At 39.1% G+C, this 21,709-nt stretch overlaps 2 protein-coding genes across 4 annotated transcripts in view; one reads left to right on the top strand and one right to left on the bottom strand.

Annotated features, from left to right (window-relative positions):
• Positions 1-110: 110 nt before the first annotated feature.
• Positions 111-14,991, top strand: hspbap1 (hspb associated protein 1). 3 transcript variants are annotated; one of them, XM_038721078.1, is made up of 9 exons: positions 111-221; positions 1,613-1,811; positions 2,454-2,486; positions 2,696-2,880; positions 5,520-5,656; positions 7,937-8,108; positions 11,096-11,179; positions 11,589-11,699; positions 13,118-14,991. In XM_038721078.1, exons 2-9 carry the CDS (start codon positions 1,616-1,618, stop codon positions 13,715-13,717), a joined length of 1,518 nt encoding a protein of 505 aa, XP_038577006.1. In that variant the 5' UTR covers positions 111-221; positions 1,613-1,615; the 3' UTR covers positions 13,718-14,991. The 3 variants fall into 3 exon arrangements, with proteins under 3 accessions (XP_038577006.1, XP_038577008.1, XP_038577007.1); XM_038721079.1 differs by lacking the exon at positions 111-221 and adding an exon at positions 256-427; XM_038721080.1 differs by lacking the exon at positions 2,454-2,486.
• The window catches only part of slc15a2 (solute carrier family 15 member 2), a 23,562-nt gene continuing 16,177 nt past the window's right edge, over positions 14,325-21,709 (bottom strand). Inside the window, 4 exon segments of the mRNA XM_038721077.1 lie at positions 14,325-16,521; positions 18,621-18,725; positions 19,614-19,757; positions 19,842-19,941. Of these exon segments, the coding sequence (XP_038577005.1) occupies positions 16,309-16,521; positions 18,621-18,725; positions 19,614-19,757; positions 19,842-19,941 (562 nt within the window). The 3' untranslated portion in view covers positions 14,325-16,308.

Genomic DNA, 21,709 nt, shown 5'->3' with positions numbered 1-21,709 from the left:
CGCATGCCCAAACGGAAATAGTTTGGTAGCAGAAACTGTGCTTACTGGGCTGCCATTTTGGCTCGTCTGGTGCGTTAGCTTGAGTGGGGCTGGTACCCCGACCGCAGAGCCGGAATGGAGTAGATTTACAGTGAGGCGTTCCCGATGTATAAAGAAACAGTACACTGTCATGTGAGGTTTGTTTACTTCCGTCAGGACATCAACTGCACGTGTAGTGAAAGGTGAGTCCCCTGTTTTTGCAAGACAACCCTTTCTTTCCGCGAAACCAACTAACGTTAGCTTTCCTGGGAAAGTGATTTGACACTGAAATCGAAGCCTGCCAGCTAACGTTAACTTAGCTAATAGCATCGTGTAGTTTGCTGAAACAAATGACTTTACGGTGTTGTGCCGAGTTCTGCATGCCAGCGAGAATTGCGTGCACCTCCAAGTAACGTTGCTGTTTAAAACGATATAACGTTAATATTCTTTGTGGGGTTCATCAGTGGTGGTAATGATGATTGAAAGTGTATATTTTATGAACGTTTATCGTTACTTATCGTCATCAATATAATATTACACTCAGAAGTAAGTTTTCAGGAAAAATATGTTCTGATAACGCATTTGATCAGTGTAACGTTACACAGCAACGTTTCTGAAAAGGACCTTAAGAGGAGGATGCATTAGTACTGGTACAGAACTGACTACCAAAAGTGTCACTGTAAAAAAATAAGGGATTATTTTTGGAGGAGAAACCGCAATTATAAAGTTAAAGTTGCTTAATACCAGTAGCTAGCATTAATGTGACGTAACTGCAATGTCTTGTTACTTGTGTGGTGTGTTAATACCATTTTGTGAAGTGTAAATGACCCCATATGGGCATGTACTTTTTGCTCAGATGACTTCTTGGTAATGGATAAATCCAGTCATACCTGACCAGTTCCACCTATGTGATTCTATGTGGTTCTATGAGATGCACTATAGTTTGGTAAGGAAAAACCTGACTAGCATGCACAGAGCCCTGACCTTAACCCCATCCAGCACCTTTGAGATAAACTGGACATAGTAGTGGCTAACCTCACTAATGCTCTTGCCAGTGAATGGGAGCAGATCTCAAGGCTATCGAGAGTAGAGATTGTCATAGGATCAAATGCCCATGGTTTTGGTTAACCTTAAAAACTGACTTCCAGTGACACATTGACTTAGGTACCTCATTCTGTCTGGTAGGTAAATGTCTGTCTGAAGTTGTGATACCTGTTTATGTTGCAGGTTTATGCTATAGTACAAACATCCTTGAAAATTAGGAAGCTTCAGTTTCCTCTTCTTCCCAAATGCTCTCTGGGTTCCTGAGCAGCAGCACTTTTAGTGATGTCACAATTGTGTTTTTTCATGGTTGTTTGTGCAGTGATAGAGCACTGAGGGAGGAACAAATGCAACAGAGATACATAAAAACTTTAGCAAAAAAAATTACACAAATGTTCACCTTTGTGTGACAGAAGATAAGACACGTTGTAGATAGTAGACTCTGGTATATTCTCTGTGACAGACTGGTAATGTAACCTTACAGCTGAATTTACATTTGTTTGTCAGCTAATCTGTATCTACATCCTCTCTGTTGCATCGTTATGTACTATAGGCCATGGCTGCTCCCGACTCCTCTAAACCCTTCAGCCCAGCAGAGACCCAGAGGATTTTGCATCATCTGCAGCAGCCCGCAGTTTTCCTGAACATGACCTGTGGCTGGCCTGTACTCCACTGGACTGCAGAGCACCTGTCTGACTGCCTTGGTGACAAACTCGTCCGATTCCGGCTTGGGAAAAAAAAAGAGGCGCACAGTAAGAGGAAAAGATTAATCCAGACGGATCAGAGTTGAAATAATTCCTGCAAAATTAATCATCTACTGTAGATTGAACATGCCGATTGAAAATGGATTTATGTGACCCAAAATCATCCCAAGTCAGCATTTGCTGTAAATTCGCTTTGAAAACGCACTTTTTGATACAGAGTACATGAAATGTTTCCCCCCAAAAACATTGTTGTTGAGGAGTCAGTGGTTTTCTACCCACTCGACTCTTAAGAGTCTGGCCAAAGCACACTCCTATAGGCAATGCATTTGCCTCATAATTGATCATTCAATATGGTAAATGAATAAGCTTTTCTGTTTTTGTGTTCCTGATCACATCAATGCACATCGACTCATATTGTAGTTCTGTACTTCCACTCAGTGTTCAGTGAGCACATAATTGTCTGCAGTCTTATATAGTTAATCCTCTGACATGTGGTAATTTAAAGATTAGACTGTAGTTTGGCACACCTGATGGAGTATTGGAGACTGTTTTAATGATCTGATTTAAAATGTCACATAAGTGAAGAAGAAAAAAATACATTTTGACAGTGATGACTCCTCTTGTGATGAATAACAGAGAGTGTCCCCTGATAAAAGCAAGCCAATTAGATTTTCAAATCATCTTTTTCAGCTGCAACAGCTTACATGAGGACATTGCTCTCATGTAAGTTGCTATAACTGTTATTTATTTTTCATAAAAACAGATAAAATAAAATTTCATACCCCCATGATGATGCATAGTACTGTGATTCTGGTATACGCATTTATTTCAGCATGGATCAGTTGAATTATTCTATTGAAAGTTTATCACAATTTTCAAATGATTTCTCTCTGTCTTGCACTGTTTCTTGGCATATTCTTCTTCTCTCGTAGCACCACTGTTTGAAACCCAGTGTTCTTATGTGGAGGCCAAACTGGTGCACTTTCTCAGCTGGAACCGGGACCAGGCTGGGACAGATGTAGGGCCTTTCTTTAAATACCCCAAATCAGAGTATTGGGCCTATGCTGACTACAAATACATCGCCATATTGTTTCAAGATCAGCCTTCCATGTTTGAGGTAATCACCATCCTGCATACATGTTAAGATATCAGGTCAGTGTTATAATGCTTCTTGGTTTTACAGGCTTTGTGTTAGTTATCACCTCAGATTTTTGAATGACATTGCAACTACAAGGCTTTTTTAAAAATCACACAACCTTTTCTAGGCAGTGTGGTAAAGGAAAATTACAGCAGGCTTGCATGAGGTGTTAATGGGCACCAGACAGATCCTGGTCAAGCCAACCTTTTTTCCAACCTACCAGTCATTGTATTGTGTTTAAGTTATTCTGTCAGCATCAAGAGCCAGTTACAAGATGAAAGCTTGTGAAACACAAAGATGGGACCTGTGATGATATGACAATCTAAATCTATTCCTGGCTTTATGAATATATTAAAATGATAAATGACAATAAAATAGTATATTTTTGGAATATTGGACACCTGAACATTACATTCGAATGGGCTCCAATTTGGCCAGAAGAGCATTAGTTCCAGTTCATCCCAAAGATGTGAGGTGGGGTTGAGGTGGGGTTCTGTGCAGGCCAGTTAAGGTCCTAATAAACTGGGAAAACCATTTCTTAATGGACCCTGCTTTGAAAACAGGAAAGAGCCTTCCACACAGTTGGAAGAATGCTATTGTAAATTACTGTACGCTGTAGTTTTAATATTTAACTTTAAAAAAACAAGTCTACATTTTACAACCTTGTTTCCAAAAAAGTTGGCACATTGTGTAAAATGTAAATAGAAACAAAATGTGGTGATGTGCAAAATATTGAAACCCCACATTTAATTGAAAATATCACAGTGAACACTTAATCAAATATTGAAATTTTATTGTTCTTGAAGCCTTGATTATATGCCCATTTTGAATTTGATGCCAGCAAGACATTTCAAAAAAGTTGGGACAGTGGCAAGAAAAGACTGGAAAAGTTGTGAAATGTAATAAGAAAGCTTCTGGTGGAACATCTCACAATTAACTAGTTTTGAAGTGGACGTCACTGCAAGGGCTAAGGAACACTTCCAAAAACCATTGTTTGTGAACAATCGCAGTTTGTCGCTGCGTCCATAAATGCAAGTTGAACCTCTACCATGCAAAGAGGAAACCCGGTACAAACCAGGTCCACAAACACCACCACCTTCTGTGGGCCTAAGCTCATTTAAGATGGACTGAGGCAAAGTGGAAAACTATCCTATCCATTGAAAATGTTTGGCACATTATAAAACAAAAAATACGACAATGAGACCCTTACCTGTTGAGCTGCTGAAATCCTTCATCAGGCAAGAATGGGAAAACATCCCACTTTCAAGATTTCAGCAGTTGGTCTCCTCAGTTCCCAGATGCTTACAGAGTGGTAAGAAGAGGTGATGCAACAGAGTGGTAAACATGACACTGTCCCAATTATCTTTCGAGCTGTGTTGCTGGCATCATATTCAAAATGGGCGTAACATTCTCCCAAAACAATAACCTTTTCAGTTTTGGTTTACATTTGATGAGTAGCTTTTTTTGGAAACAGGGTTGTAAATTGACTGACCAAATGTCAGTGTCTGGTGCAAAGATGTGTAAGTAACAAGACCAAGAGAACATCACTGATCTGCTCTTGAGTAGTTTAATGTATTCAAGTGAGAGCATATTGAGGATATGCTCAAATTAAAACAGATGAAAGCGAAGCTAGGGTCAATTTAAAAGCCTGTTTGTAATAGTGTTTTCATTATATAAATATTTCCATGTATGTCAGCATGTTTATTGTTACTGTACTGTACTCTGTACTGTGTAGAATTCACATACACAGACACATTCACATTCTTCCGCTGCAGTGGGTCTGTATCACATAGGTGGAGCTGGTCATGTATGACTTAAACATGACCCAGAATTATGACACAACCACATACACATACTTTGTCTAAGCAAAGTCAAGAATGTTATGAACACCAAATTTTCTTTAAGATGATAATAAACACATTTAGAAGCTATTTTAAAAAAAAATGTTATTCACATGCTACATTTTTAATGTAGTTGCAAGGGCTTTGGCATAAACATTAAATAAAAAATTGAAAGAGCCAATATATTCCCGTCTAGTCTGATTTTCTAGCATTTTTCCCGCCGTTGTTTTGACATTTTCAATTAAAATGTTAAGCTTTTGCCCATAACGACTTTTTATTAGCTGCTATTCTTGTCCTTCGGTAGGTAAAGACATAAAAGTGCCATCGTTTCTCAAGCCACTGTCACCAATTCATTTCATTTTTATCTCGGTGATACATTTTTATTGGGCATCCACCTGCAATTATTACCCGCTGACATTCATGCCTTTGAGACAGGCAGAGATGGGCTTTTTACAGGATAAATGGTGCCAGGGAAAAAGCTGCCTGAAGGCTAGATTGTCCAGTCAGTCATTTACAGCTGCCTGCATACAGTATATGGTAATGACTTCATTATTCTGGATGCTGCCGTGATTGCTACACTTTTGTGCGTTGGCATGACATGATTGACAGACCAGTTTTCCTTGAAAGATGACAAATACTATAGCCTGGTTTCTCTATACACAGACCTCCATTGGTCACCTATAATGGGTCCTGTCAAAGCAGCTGATGAGGTGGGGGTCTTCATGTCTTATTATTGTCATTTGAATGTGTGTGTGGGTGTGTGTAAATGTGTTGCAGCATGTAAAGTGGTCCGAGTTTGGTTTTGAGGGACGTAATGGGAGAGAGAGCACCTTATGGATTGGCTCAGAGGGGGCCAACACACCATGCCACCTGGACTCTTATGGCTATAACCTGGTACTGCAGGTACATGGACGGTAAGGACCATAGCATGCGTTTGCTGCTTTATACGCACCAAAGTAACGCAACTGTAAGTCGGTAATCCGATTTCTAAAACATTTGTTTACATTTTCTTTATCAGTTTAAGGAAACACGGGTAGATTTCTGCTAGACAAACGTGCTTATATGTCCAACTATACAGGACAAGAAAAGAAAGTGAAAGTAAATATCTCTACTTTTAAGTGTGTAGTTTGCTATAATGTAAAATATTCTTTAAAAACGCTCCCTAATTTACATATAACATTTGGCCTATGTGATTGTGATAACAAAATTAATGTAAACCTACGTGGATGTTTTTTAAATACTGCTTTGGCAAGTACTATTTCCTATTTATCATACTACATCTCACTATACTTACATTTCTCTCTCCTCATCTTTCCGATAAATGTGATACTACTCTGGGGAGTCTTGTGTTGATAACCCTGAGATTAGACATAGCCTGTCTGTAATTCCTGTTTTTATGCTACAAATACTTTTTTGTTTACTTTTTAAAGTGGACGTATAGATTTGATTTTCTTTCTCTGCTTCTGCTCAGTGGTTATTTTAACTGATAAATGTTGTCACATTTTTGTGTTATCCAAAAATAAGACCCACAGCTTAACAGTTGGATATTTGAGTGAAGTCAGTAATGGACCAATCTGAGAATTAACTTTGAATATGTTTCCATTCTGATATTGAATATGGCATCACTTGTGTCCCTGCCTCATAGATTTGTGAGTATTATTTTAAGTCACAAGAAAGGATTTCATTTAAAGGGTGCAAAACTAAGGCATAAATAGTAGTTAGTAGTAACCTTGGAACTTGTAATATGTTAGTTTTGTGCTCTGTTTCAGAAATTTAGAAATATGAAAGAATGTGAGAGAGACTCTGACCATCTGCATGTAAACTAGTCTAACAGCATTCAGGCAGTGTAGAGCATTTAAGCCGGTTAACTGATTTCTTGCCGTGACCTAATTTCTAACAGTAATCTCTATTAATCCAAATTTTTATATATAGATTTCAATTTGGACAACAGAAAGTATAACGAGAGATGATAAAACAAGTGACATTGCCCTCATACCGATGATAGTAGGCATTTAATAGAGAGGAGTAACTGGGCATAAAGAAGGTTCAAGGTAGATTTATGAATCATTAATCATTTCACAACACAGGGTTGTGTAACAACATGGAGTTGTAGGTTCCTTTATGCTACTCACAAAAAGCAAATGTTACAAAGATAATATAATCACAAGTCGGGTGGATACATAACAAGTCATAAAAATAAAACTGTTTTACATGGTGCAGTGCTCACAATGAATTGTAGAGTTTCGCAGCTTGAGGGAAGAAGCCGCTCTGAAGTCTGGTTGGGTCGGGTTTTTCTGTTTTATTCCATACAGCGCAGCCTGGTAAACACCTAGCTCCTCCGCAACACAAAAGGTGCACGGTACTGTAACTCCTTACAGAGTGTGATCTGTCCTCTGCCCTCTGAAAGACAGTTAATTTGTCGCAGAGCTCGCCAGAGCAGGAGGGAAATGGAGCCAGAGGGCGAGGCGCTATATGGGGCAATGTGAGAGAAGAAAGAAAAGGGAAATGGTCTTTTTGTATCTTATCTGACACCCCTGTTCTCCCCGAGAGCAGCAGTTTTATCTCAGTCCTTGTAATTGGGTCTCAGGCTGTTTTTATTTGGTATTGATCCCAAATGGAATGAAATTCACCTCAAGCTGTTCTTTGACACTGCTCATCCACTGCTGAGTGATATGATGACATTTGTGACAATAGTGGGTCAGATGAACAGAAAACAAAAATGGCAGAGTTTCTAAACAACAACCACATTATTCAGGGAAGGCAGTTTGAGTTTCAGGTTAGGTTAGAGAAAACTGAATTATTTTACATTGATGGATTTGCTATTGGCCCCCATCCGTTTTTATGATCTTGCAGAATAAAAAGTATTTGGAATTTTGAATCCCCTTTGTAAAAGATTACTGCTTTTGAAACGTCATACCTTGGAAAAAAAACATGCAGTTTTTGTTTTAATTGATTTTATTGAAACTGGAACAATTACTTCCTAGGCTGTATTTTGGGTCCATTCTGGGTTGATCAGTTGAATTTATTTTTTGTGAAGTTTTGTTTACAGTTATGGAAAGCCTGAAAGTATGGCTAACTAGATCATTAACGCACAACACTGTGCCCGACCAAGCAGCCGAATTAATTTCTAATAAAAATATTTTGCCTCTCTTTTAGTCTGAAGTCATATATAACTGTAATGTTCCTGTGCGTAGGAAGCGCTGGCACCTCTTTCCTCCAGAGGACACCGTTAACCTCTACCCAACCAGGATCCCTTATGAGGAGTCCAGTGTCTTCAGCCAGGTAGATGTTCTCAATCCAGACTTGAGGAGGTTCCCTGCATTTCAGGAAGCCAGGGCACATACGGTCACTCTGCAGCCAGGACAGGTCAGGATTCTCGACACAGTGTTTTACAATACAAAAATGTAATGTATCCCAGAAACAGTCCTCCTAAAATGTGCCCATTGTTTGGTCTACATTCATTGAATGCCAGAGGGTGGAATTAAATTAAGACTGTACTGTGCTGCCGGAAAGTCTACAAATGCTGATTTTCTTGAAAACACATGACCATGTCCTTGGCCAGAAATATAAAATAATTTTCTCTCAAGAATTTTAATTTCATTTTATGACCAGTGAGTGTATTAGGAGGAGTTGGTCAGACAAAACTGTTTTCTGACATTTTAAAGACTAAACCACTGGTTCCTGAACTTTTTCAGCTCAAGACCCAAGAGAGAAATCTGGTGTGTCCCTGGGCCCCAATTTACAAATATACATGCACATTTACAAAGTATGGATAAAAGGCTAAACAAACCATGTATATAAAACGTCTGTTCTTCTTTCTGTGTGTCACCCCTTTCTCTACTATCATTTTCTCATCCCTTCCAATCATCACCAACATGTCTTTAGACATGACCTGAATTTAATGAGAAGTATGTGGCTGGGTGAAGTTTTGAAACAGTTGATCTTTACTCTGGGTTTTTGAAAGTGCTAAGGTCATACTGAGCATTTAGTCTTTCTGAATTGGTTATTCAGGTATGCTAGAGTGGGAAAGCCAGCTTCACACAAGTATGTTGTGCCATATTGAATCAAAACATCTTGAAGGATTCTTCTTTGCAAAGAAAAATGTCTTTCCCAGATACAGCAAATGTTTTGTTTGGAGATACCTGTCCAATTTATTGATTCTTTTTTTTTTTTTAATACCCTCATTACTGAGCATTTGCCCACATATTACACATCGAAGCTTCTCCTCTCCATTCTGAATTGCTTTGGTGAAGCCAACATTAATAAACTGGCACTAATATCATAGGATTGACAGTAACGGATTACAGACTACAGACATAAAAATTCCGTATGATTGTGGACAGAAGATCAGGTTAGGAAGAAAAGAGCGAGAAAAGTGTAGTGTAGCAAAAAAGATCATTCATTCACATATTTACATTTTGTAACAGTGTTAATTAGCAAGCCAGTAAAAATGGGACTGCGACCCATTTTGGGTTCCGACCCTAAATTTGGGAAACATGGGACTAAACAATTAATTCCCAAAATAACCAGCAAATTAATCAATAATGAAAATATTTTTAGTTGCTGTCGTTAAAGAAGACTATTATAAAAGCCTAAGCAATTGTCAGATTTGTAGAAGATTTTGTAGCTGTATTGAACTGTGAGCTGTGTATCATGTATCATACCAAATAGTGAGCTGACTGTACAGTAAGGAAAAACATTTTACATTAAACTAAGCACATCAAAACCATTTTTTTTCATCACTTTTAACTCTGTTGTGTTTTTTAGACATTGAAAAACCACCGTAGGTGATTGATTATAACTGACACAGAAGAAGTTGTTCCATTAAATCTTGGTTTATTGATCCTTAAGCTCTGAACATGTAAAAGAAGACTCAACACTGAGATTTATTTGTCGTGGTGTCCTCCACAGATGTGTGAAGAAAGGCGACATTCATGACTTGTGTGATCTTCTCAGTTACAGTGTATTGTCTTCAGCAGACTGAAGCATTTATTCTGAAGTGGAAGATTAAGCTATATCAAAGTCATCGGCGTCACTGCTCTTGATGTCTTATCAGGAGAGGAAAAAAAACAGGGTCAAGTCTAGGCCAGTAGATCAAATGTTCCAATGACCTGCTCTGCTTTAGAAGCAGGTGAGTTCAGAGTGAGTATAGTTATGATTGAGGTGTTGTGCATTCAGAAGATGTAAATTTCAGACATGTCCTCTTTTGATGTAGTTTTCAATCCTGCAAAAGTCTTCCTGGATTTATTTGTCCTGCTTTGCCTCGTTTTAGATTCCGGCTGCATTGTTTTATTCTTCAAGAGTCAAAATGGTGACAAAGCAATTAGCCATCTGTCTCTTTTCACCATCTGCTTGTGCCTGAGCTCCTGTAGCGCACTAAATGCTCTCCTATCAGCAGCACAAAACCCAGCTGTCGAGTAACTCTGAAGGCTGGTGAAGAAATGTCCAGGTCAAGGTCACTGTTGATTCATCAGCAGATCATTTCTGCTTATTTTACCTCATATTAAATGCTGATGGTTATACAGATGATAAGACAAAAGGCTTGAAAAACCCTATCTTCTGTTTCTCCAGTATCACCATCTTATTACCACAGTTCCATCAAGGTAGTTTTGGTGTAAATAAGACCTGGCTTGTCCGTGTGGATCCTTGAAATGACTTTGAGCTTTGGGAACTGAGCATGGTAGAAAAAAAGCACATGAAGCTTTCAACAGCAGTCTTTGTTTAGTAAATGGAATTGGTTCAGGTGTTATCGCGTTACTTTAATCTGGTCTTTTAGTCACACAGTAACAAGTGGTTAAATATGGGAAACCGTTTGTGACCCGTCTTGGTTCAATGCTGGCCTTTGGAGTTAGATGTCAGTGGCCTCCTTTATTCTTCTAGGGCTGTCCGCAATCTCCAAATCAATTAACTGTTCCAGTCGTGGCTGCCTTTGGCCTGGCATTTACATACTGCTGAAAGTGAACCTTTGTGCTTGGATTATTTTTTACCATAAATCTGGAAATATAGCTGTTGACACAGAATGGATAGTTTTCATATCTATAGTAATCTCCTACAGGATGGCTCTACCTCTGCAAATCAAATCAAATCAAAGAACAAATCGTTGATCTTGTCTTGTCAGACCACAGGTGAATCAGGACTGCTGAGAAGGCAGATGATCAATAAGGCTAGTCCATTTTAAAATAGTCACTTTATGAATGGGTGAGCCACTGAGAGTCTGTGGGGGAAAGGGTTATTCTGCCATCTAGTGGAACATTAATCACAAAGGCTTAACGACAAAAAGGAAGGGAGTGGGTGATGTCAGGAAAATGTTTATCCATTTAAGCTTCTGAGGTCTTTTAATCTTTTCTGCTCAGGTGCTTTATGTCCCCAGACACTGGTGGCACTATGTGGAGTCAGTGGATCCCATCACTGTCAGCGTCAACTCCTGGATCGAGTTGGTAAGCAACCCGATTATGTCTCGCCCTCACCCTGAACTATTTGGCTCAGAACCTGAAATAATGACGATGTTCCATGAGTTTCAGAGAAAGTTTGAAAAACAAATTTGCCCTGAAGAGTTCCTGCTCAGCGTTTAGTGCTCCCAGATGAAGGCCCCTCTCAGCTTTGAGTAATGAACAGGTCTGGCAGTAAAAGATTCCCTGTCATTATGATGAGTGTGAGCGCACAACGAGATGTGTGTGCCGCATGAAAAGTTCTCCACTGCCAGACAAATGTGTATTCAAAGAGCAGGTCCCTCCCCAGTTTTCCCTTCAAGGTCACAGACACAACAATCTGTGCCTCCAGCATACCTGTAATTATCTTGATATGCAGTACTCGTTCTTATTTTGCTTGGCTTTCTTTCCTACACAGGAAGTGGATGACGTGGCAAGAGTCAGTGAAGCTGTGACCAAGGCTGTTGTCAGTGCGCTTAAAAGTGCACCAAGTGATGACAACACTGATGACTGGCTCAACCCCACCGAGGTAGCAAATTAATACTGTGATATTAATTACGCCCTAAAAATCAGTAGCTCTCTGATTACTACCTCTTGCTTGTATTGGTGCAGCCACAAAAAATATATATATTTACAGTGTTGTTTCTTTTTAACACTAACTACTTCTCACTATACAAGGAGGACTGTATGGTAAAATCAGAAAACTCGTTACTCATTTCAATCCTTTCATCTGGTAGTGGCCTAAATTAGGCCTGAGATTTTCAGTTTAATCGTATCTTGATGATATGATTGTAATGTTTTCTTCTTCATCATGATAATAAATGATAATAAAGTGTTTTTAAAAATTCTAGACACACCATAGAATGTGCCATCTGGGTGTAATCCCGCTAAACACTTCATCTTGCAAAGTCAGAACCTCTGTCTCAGTAAGCTCATTAATTGCCTCGTTTAATTTGTTGTGAATTTAAAGTAAAGTTGTGAACTTTTGTTATTTTGGTCGGGTACAAGAAATCCTCCATTGTGCAATTTTTTAGGTGTAACGTATAACTGAATTTTGTGCTTGGAACTTATCCGGATCTCCAGAAGCCTGATGAGACTCTGGTCTGCCTATGCTAATGATGATATGATGACTAACCACTGTACCTCCCGCACATTCTTCTTTCTCTGTGTATCAGTTGGCAAAGCCAGGCTGCTTCTACCACTGATAAGGTATATTTATCCCACCTACAGGAGGTAATTTACTGTGTAGTCACAGTATGAGCAGCAGTACAGAAACACAGATGTTGTGGTGAGATTAAAGCTGCTGGGATGCTTCAGCTTGAAATTTAGAAGAATAATGCCAGTCCCTCACTGTAGGGCCTGTTCAGTGTATATTATCTCGGCATTTGAGCATATAAACAGACATTAATAAAAAGCTAAGTACAGAGTCCTGTGTGTAGTAGGTTTTTGTTTGTAAGAAAAAAAACTGGTTCAGTCTATGTGTTTCTTTTACCCCATTCACTTCATTGTATTAGCACTTTAAAGTATTGTCTGCAGTGTCTTGTTTTGAAACTACTACTCCCCATTAAAGTATTAGTTATGAGATTATTCTTTTGCTTTTCTTTACCACTGGAGTGCTGCGTTTTCCTGAATTTCTTTTTGGGGAAACAAACATGACGCAACCTAACGCTACCAACTAAGATAAGAGGCTTTAACATTTTTATGAAAGGCCCAAAGTTGGATTGAAACCTCAAACTCAAACAATGCCTTGCACGGTCAACGTCACCTTCATCATTGTTGAGTCAGCAGCCTCTTTAGACTTGCTCCCCACAACTACAAATTTGTATTGAATGTATTGTGTTTAGGAATAAAAATAGCCTTCCACACACGTGACGAGGCTGCTTCTGAGCTGGCAGCTATTGTTTGGGGAGCTCTCTGAAAAACTTTGTTTGTGTCATGTTTCTACAGGAAGGAGTAGCATCCCATAATGACAACATGCAGTATGTGAACATGGCAGTGAGAGCTTCTGCTCAAAGACAGCAGGGCCTCTGCCACAGCAAACTGACCCAGGACCCAAGAGACACCCGACCAGTCAAGCGGGACTCCAGAGGACAAATCAGGACAAACAGCGATTTGGTCAGGGATTCTGCGCTCTTCAGCGTTCCCTTTGGACCACATCTCATCCCTGTGTGCTGTCAGCAAGAGTACTCGCCAGAAACGAGGGGGGTGACCACTAAAGATCTGGAGGTCAAATCTTCCAGGAACTGTAATGCCCAAACTCCAGATGACTGCACCGCCAACTCAGATGCGGCAACGAAAACCAAGCTTGCATCTGCTGTCAACCAGGGAAAATGTGAATGTAGCCCTGGTTTAACTCAATATAGACCATGTGACCATGCTGATGTGGCGTCAGAGAAGTCTTCAGAGGATTATGAGGAACCAGTACATACAACAATAACCACTAATGACCTGTTAGACTGCCTGGTGCATCCTGATATCATCGACCGGGTCACAAAGCTTTTACTGGAAAGGCACACAGGAGGTGAGAGGACCACTATGCCATCCTAGCTTTAATATCTGCCAGCGGTAAACAACATAATACAAGCCTGAAGAGGAAGAAAAGCTCCTCATTGCGCTGGTAATGGTCCGAGCTTCAGGAGCGATTTAGAACGCTTTATCTGAAAATATCAGGATATGGTTGTCTTTGCTTTTCAACTCAGGGTGTCTCACTGGAGTTTACAGCTATGAAAAAAAGGCAGGAGATCTTTGGCTGCAGAAATCCGTCCTCCAAGCTACTGGTAATCCTTTGGTGTCAGTAAGAAGTGAGGGAGGAAAGATGAAGATCAACAAAAGACGTTCACCCTGCTTTTCTTTCTCCTCTCATCTTTCAAGGTCCTCCTGAGATTAACCCCGGATGTGGGAAGTCACAACCACAACTAATCATAATGTGATGAGTGACGCCATTAAGTGGCTTTAACATTTCCTTGTTTTTGTTGTCCTGCACATACTAATCCTGTTTGGATCTTCCAGAGTAAGCAAAATGACCACCTAAATCAATTTAGTATGCTAATAAGCCACATAATTCAAGGTAATATTCCTGCAATGTGAACATTTGTTTTCTGCGTAATGTTTGCCTGTCATTTACTAATGAAAATTGCCACAGAACAACCAGAAGGCTGATCGTAATGGTTTAATGATTGATTGAAGCTGTTAAGGAGCACTCAATGACATGGGTCTGTTTGAATACAGTCTGCCGCCGCAGGTCTCACAGCTGCGGGAGAAAGGAAGGTTGCACATGTATAAGAATAATAAATGTAAACTGTCTACTAACATTTTTTTTTACTAAATTGCATTCTAGAGAGTGAACGTAGATATTCATTGTTTTAAAATGATTTTACAATTTCAACATTTTAGTACAAAATTATTTTCTTATTAAAATTGATAGCAATGCACATTTTCATCTTCTTCAAAATTGACAGCTCAAAAATAAATGGCACAAAAACAACTGTTTACAGTTTATAGGGAGCAGCATTTACACATTCCCTGACTACAAAATAAATTAAAGTATTTTATGAAGTTAAAGGACCACACTGTTGGTGTTGCATGTTTTAGCACATAAACTACAGATCTGACTATTTCTTGATTGTTGTGTGGTAATGCAAGTAGGATTTCCTTGATGATGTGGCATTGATCAGCTTTGCTTTTTGTGGAAAATCAAACCCAGAAGATGGACAATAAGAAAACTTCAGGAAAAGAAAATTCATTTGGTTTCCTACACAGAAATATCAACGTCTGCTCCTAAATGTCATCAAGCTGAGTTTTTAGACCGATCAATAATAAGGCAGCTCACAAAAAATAAAGGCTACAAATGTTTCATTGTGTTGTATTAAACTTAAACATTTGCAATGCTTTAAAAATGGGTTAATTGTACTGTTCTCTACTGAATTTTAAATGAATGACCTATAAGATACAAAACCACCAATAACCATGGTCCTTTAATATCATTGGTAAAGGCAAACCATGTAAACAATTTCTTCAATGTGTTCTGTCAAAACCAGTACAGGTTACGGTTATTATGTAGCATCATAGAAAATATTACATTGATATGGACTTAATATCAATGTAATATTTATGCAACAAATATATACAGCATATAATGGTCGACATTCATTTATAATAAGAGTGTTGATCGTGGTGTGGTATATCACAGTATTCAGCATCTTTTAAACACGATCATGTATTCAGTCAGGTTAAAAATGTTGAATTGACTGGGGTGTTAAGAAACATTTCAAACACTATATTGAATGATGTGACAAACAAATCCTGTACTTCTAACCAGAAGATCCATTGATCACTTCACACTGCTTCATTATCACAAAAGTACCATAACCCTTTTAATGTTCTGCTCGAACGGTTTGGTAGAGCACATTTTGAGTCACTCTGTTGTAATGAAAAACGCTTTAGGTATGTTATGCTAAAATCTGTCTTTAAATAGTATGCCTTTTTGGTAAGCCTCCTTATTAGAAGTTAGTAACAAAAAAGTCACTCCAGACATGAGAAAAATTGGGCATATTTTTTCAACATGATTTTTGAGGCCTTGTGTAGTAAGGGTCAACTCATTTGTTAAAAACATGCTCTATCAAACAGGTTGATTTTCATTTAAGGTAAAGGTAGTGAAGCTAAATCAACAAAGAAAAGAAAAAACAAAATGTCTGTCTCATTCATTGTTGTTAATATGATATGTTATTCCATTATATACACGTTGAAATAAGTTCACAAGTATGATCTTTTACTGTCTAAAATCATGCTCAACCACACAGTTCAATTGTCGTAGTGGTAAAGAAAGTGATGCTAACATATTAGCAATTTACAATATTTAATGTTTCATTATATATTTGATTTAGTTAAGTAAATATGTGGAAATACTACTAATGTTAGTAATACTACCAGTATTACTAACATTAGAACATTACCTGGTTTGTAATTAAGATTTTCTTTTCTGTTTTAGAATAGAAAACATTTTACAGTTCAAGGCCATGTACTTTTCTAGCCCTTAGTCCAGAAAATCCTCAAGACTCTGATCCTAATCTGAGTAATGAGGAAATAGAGGATCCTGATTATTTAGACTGTTAATATTTTGATGGTGTAAAGTGGTGCAGTTACAAATTGGTGCTCTTTCCCGTTTGGTTCAGTTGTATGTCATCAGTTTTTTTCTTCTTGTCGCCATGGTCGTAATCTTCCTCCTTCTGGGCATCCTCCGGGTAAATCTTGTCCAGCTGATCAGGGTCAACGTACGTGTAGAAGTAGGCCATGATAGAAAAGATGACGCAGACGCCCAACAGCAGGCAGGCAAACAGCAGGAACTCAATCCACTAGGACAAGAAAATGACAGCTAGTGTATTAACTGTACTGAATAGAGAAGCATTTAGTTCCTTGTCGAGGTTTGCTGCACTCTTGAGAAGCAAAATAAAATTCTTGTAACATTTTATGATAAAAGGATTAGAAAGTTAGTTGGATGTGTTTTGTGTGAGACCGTAATAAAAAGGTGTTTTATAGGCCAAATTTAAACTTGATAAAGTGATTATAAGCAATACAGAGATTAAAAAGTTAGAACAGCATCATCAAGGAAAAAAACAAAAAACTACGATGGAGGAGATTGGAATTTCATTTGTGGTGCTCACAGCACTGAAGAATGACATGTAGGAAATTATATAACTACTGGCGCTATTTACAGAGTAACCAGAATGCACAGTGCACGATCTGGAAAAACACATTATTACTTTTATAAATGCAGTCTTTCAATGCTGTGAAGGCCCACAATGAAGTTTACCTTTTTTGAGGTAACAGCAGAAAAAGATAACCAAGGCAAATAACAAATCTATCTTCATTGCCGGATACCACAAGAGAGAAGTGAGAAAATACTTAGGGGAAGCGACCCTTTAAAAGAGCTTACTGTTACACATACAGTATCTCACAAATGTGAGTTCACCCCTCACATTTGTGTAAATATTTGATTATCTCTTTTCATGTAACAACCTTTTTATATACAGTCTATGGTAACTGAAGAAAAGACAGTTTGCTACAATGTAAAGTAGTGAGTGTACAGCTTATTTAACAGTGTAAATTTGCTGTCCCCTCAAAATAACACATCACACAGCAATTAATGTCTAAACCGCTGGCAACAAAAGTGAGTACACCCCTAAGTGAAAATGTCCAAATTGGGCCCAAAGTGTCAATATTTTTTTTGGGTCACCATTATTTTCCAGCACTGTGTTAACCCTCTTGGGCTTCACAGGTTGCCACTGTAGTCCTCTTACGCTCCTCCATGACGACATCATGGAGCTGGTAGATGTTAGAGACCTTGCGCTCCTCCACCTTACGTTTGAGGATGCCCCTACAGATGTTCAATAGGGTAAGGTCTGGAGACATGCTTGGCCAGTCCATCACCTTTACCCTCAGCTTCTTTAGCAAGGCAGCGGTCGTCTTGGAGGTGTGTTTGGGGCCGTTATCATGTTGGAATACTGCCCTGCGGCCCAGTCAGTCGATTTGTACTCCTCACCTGGTTGCCGCCACACAAGCTTGACACCATCTGAACCAAATAAGTTTATCTTGGTCTCATCAGACCACAGCACATGGTTCCAGTAATCCATGTCCTTAGCAAACTGTGTGCAGGCTTTCTTGTACATCATCTTTAGTAGAGGTTTCCTTCTGGGACAACAGCCATGCAGACCAATTTGATGCAGTGCCCCTCTGCAGCAATGCTCATACGTCTATTACAAAGAAAACCTCTGGATATGACGCTGAGCATGTGTACTCAACTTCTTTGGTCGACCATGACAAGTCCTGTTCTGAGTGGAACGTGTCCTGCTGTATGGTCTTGGCCACAGTGCTGCAGCTCAGTTTCAGGGTCTTGGAAATCTTCTTATAGCCTAGGCCATCTTTATGTAGAGCAACAATTCTTTGTTTCAGATCCTCAGAGAGTTCTTTGCCATGAGGTGCCATGTTGAACTTCCAGTTACCAGTATGTGTGAGAGCGATAACCCCACATTTAACACACCTGCTCCCCATTCACACCTGAGACCTTGTAACACTAATGAGTCACATGACACCAGGGAGGAAAAATGGCTAATTAGACCCAATTTATACATTTTCACTTCACTTTCACATTTGTTGTCATTTTGAGGGGACAGCAAATTTACATTGTTATACAAGCTGTACACTCACTACTTTATATTGTAGCAAAGTGTCATTTCTTCAGTGTTGTCACATGAAAAGAAATAATTTTTTTTAAATGTGAGGGGTGTACTCATTTTTGTGGGATACTGTATGTGCTCATGACATTAAGATATATTTCAGCCTTAAAACTATTCCATAGAAAAGGTGGTCAACTATGGTTTTGGTATGTATATCCTCCTGACTTATATTGTTAAAGAAATTTCAATGTCTCCCACAATGTCCCACGACATCGTACCTGTTCCAGTCCTGCACCCTCTGCCACAATAAGCACTATCACATTCCCAAATGCGACAGTGAGCAGCCAGCCGGCCTGCAGGACTGACTTCATGGTGACTGGAGCCTGACGGGAAGAGAGATGTCCACAGGTATTGAAGAAAAGAGTCACTGGGCTCATATACATATTTAAAAGTTGCATGTACTGGGATCATTACTGCCTAATCCTAGAAAATGTTGGGAGCTGGACATCAGACAATCTTAAGGGTAAACCAGTGGGCTAAAAATTTATGGAGAGAAAGTTTAAACATACATTTAATTTAAGAGAACAAGTAAAAAGGCAGAATTGTTAAAACATTTTGTCATCATTTATTGGTTGGACACCCACTTATGGAGCCTAAAGTCACTACCGAAGATGTATTGATTTCCAAGAAGTAGCCGTTTTAACTACCGAGTTTATCGGATCTTTCAAGGACAGCCTCTCCAAAAGCCTATGTTTTCACTATCAATCACTTAATCCTTATAGGTTTGAATGGTGGCTCTTAAAAGACATCTTGCAACTGCAGTCAGCTTAGATTTATGGCAGTAATAGGGGATTCATATGTCAACCAAGTGAGAAGGTGAGAAGAAAGTATCAAAATGCCAATAGAGCTTTTCAAACTACTCCAGCAGCATAATGCTCTTTTTCATTGCCAACTGTATGCTCAACATGTTCCAAACACTGCTGCTAAAATCTTCAAATTTCTTTCTTCTTATTTTTTCGCATTACTAAGAAGACTGCCTTTCATGTGGTGAATTTGTGTTTCCTGGATCAAGAAATCCATCCTTTCGGTTTACACTAATAATCCTCATGAATCCAAGCTGACAGTAACTGCTGTCATCCTTGAAGAAGGAAGCTGCAAATGTTTTCCTTTAGACCTACATGTGGTGATACTAAAAACAAAGGTGAAGTATTAACAATATAAAGAATACAGAGTAATTACCTAATTGATACTTAGTGTGTGTCGTGACAAACCTGTGAGTAGGAGAACTCCAGGCCTGTGATGGAGAACATGACCTCTCCTACAGTTAGGAAGACGTACTGGGGGATCTGCCAGGCAATGTGCACGTTGTTGGCTTTTACGTCCTCCATCTTGTGGGGCACAATTTTACCTGATTCCTGACAAAACACACAGAGGGGGTTCTTTTATGTTGTATAACTGGTGAGATCTGTATATAAACTTGTATGGCAAGCATCCTTCACCTCCACGAGTATGAAAGTGTAGGAAGCTCCAAAGTCCAGCAGGCCCAGGTCAAGATTAGAGCACTTCTCTGACTGTGAGCTGCAGCTGACATCTCGGTATCTACCCAAAGGCAGGAGGTACATGAAGGATGAGATGAATGAGAGACCGACAGACACAATGAATTGTGGCAATGGGGCAATGGATAATAATATGGCTTTGGTGTGAGAGAGTCGGGTTCAATTCCCCACTGTGACACTTCCACCAATGTATCCCTGAGCAAGACACTTAACCCCTAGTTGCTCCAGAGGCATGCGACCTCTGACAGGTATAGCAATTGTAAGTTGCTTTGGATAAAAGCGTCAGCTACATGAATGAATGATTTGACAAACTATGTACGAGTCTACATTGAATTAAACCGTTATATTATTATATTCACTTATCTATCACTGCTCTTGTCTTTGCTGTTGCAAAACGCAATTTCCCCACTGTGGGACAAATAAAGGTTTTCTTATCTTATATCACGTACATAAAAGCAATTTATTTCTTAGTTGAGGTCAAATTGGAATTTTACTTAAAGAGTTATTTTGGACGTCCATTGTTCTGGAAATAAAAGTATGCATGACCACCTTTAGGCGATTGACAGTAGGAGTATTGATCTGGTTAAAATTAAAATAAGTAAAGAAAATAATTTCCCAACACTATAGAGAAACAAAGGGAAACCAGAACATCTGCTATCTGTTTCCGAAGAAAACCTCATTCAAAATCACATTGACATTTGTAATAATGCAAATTACTAGAACTGATTTTTCTGGCCATTTGAGGACGTATAACCTTTTATGTTTATATGGAAAACTTTTTAGCAAACAGTTGTCTATTTACACATTAATCTGGAGATGTGATGATGTCCACCTGATGAATGTCAGCAAAAGACGGCGGCTGGAAACGACGCTATGAGAGTGGTGAGAGTGAACCAAAACAGTAATGTTGTGAAACTAAAAAAACTAAATCATGTCTGTGGGTTTATGTCTACGAGTGACCCATAATTTGGGGTCCAAGCCAAGGCTGGGAACCTTACAGTCTATGCTGGGCCGACACCAAATTTGGCACGGATAATCTCTGGACCAAGCTGAAAAAAGCTTGTAGAGGAAATTTTGATCCGACAAAAAATGTCGCAATTATAAGCTAATAAATGTTTGCTAAAAACACTAAAAACAGGAAGTGATGTCATATCTTATGTTTGGAATGGACTATCGACCACAAGGTGGCGCTATAATCAAAGCAAAAATACTGTGAGAAAATCCCATTCATTTCAATGGGATTTTGAACCAAGGCACATTTTGCCTCGTAACTACGCACCACTACATCGCACATTCGTAAACCTTGTCTACGTTTTTGGGGGATACTGGCAATTCATTTGGTATAGGACACGCCTTTGTGCGATGACGTTTTCATTTAGCTAAATCGCGATAACTGAAAAACCTATTTTAATTAACTCCTCAGAAGCAGCAAATCCGATGGACACCAAACTTGGCACGGACCATCTCTGGACCAAGGCGATAAAAGTTTGTAGAGGAAAATCTGATATGCGAAAAAATGTCCCAATTACAAAATGTTTGCGAAAACGCTAAAACAGGATGTGATGTCATATCTTAGGTTTGCAATGTCCGATCTACACGAAACTCGGTGACCTTTTCTGCGACGCCGTCCCAAGGCGCTGTGTCAAATTTGGCATCAATCGGCCTCTAGGTTGCGTTACTGATCACATATCAAATAACACTCCCATAGACACACATTCATTTTAGATCTCCATAACCGCAAGTTCGTTTAATTTCAAAATGTGGTCATCTATTCGCCACGGGCACCCAAAGCCACGGCGGGGCACCCGTGT

The sequence above is a fragment of the Micropterus salmoides genome, unplaced genomic scaffold (assembly GCF_014851395.1).
Source record: "Micropterus salmoides isolate LMB-PRFRI ecotype aquatic unplaced genomic scaffold, ASM1485139v1 Ms_hic_scaffold_15, whole genome shotgun sequence".
In the NCBI taxonomy this organism is placed as follows: Eukaryota; Metazoa; Chordata; class Actinopteri; order Centrarchiformes; family Centrarchidae; genus Micropterus; species Micropterus salmoides.
Note: the sequence above shows the minus strand (reverse complement) of the source record. Positions and strands in the feature narration are given on the sequence as shown.

Bases quoted from the DNA above. Each gene is read 5' to 3' on its own strand.
- hspbap1 (XM_038721078.1), top strand. From the start codon at position 1,616: ATGGCTGCTCCCGACTCCTCTAAACCCTTCAGCCCAGCAGAGACCCAG. The intron at 2,881-5,519 runs GTAATCACCATC...AATGTGTTGCAG, and splicing joins ATCAGCCTTCCATGTTTGAG to CATGTAAAGTGGTCCGAGTT. The intron at 8,109-11,095 runs GTCAGGATTCTC...TTTTCTGCTCAG, and splicing joins TCACTCTGCAGCCAGGACAG to GTGCTTTATGTCCCCAGACA.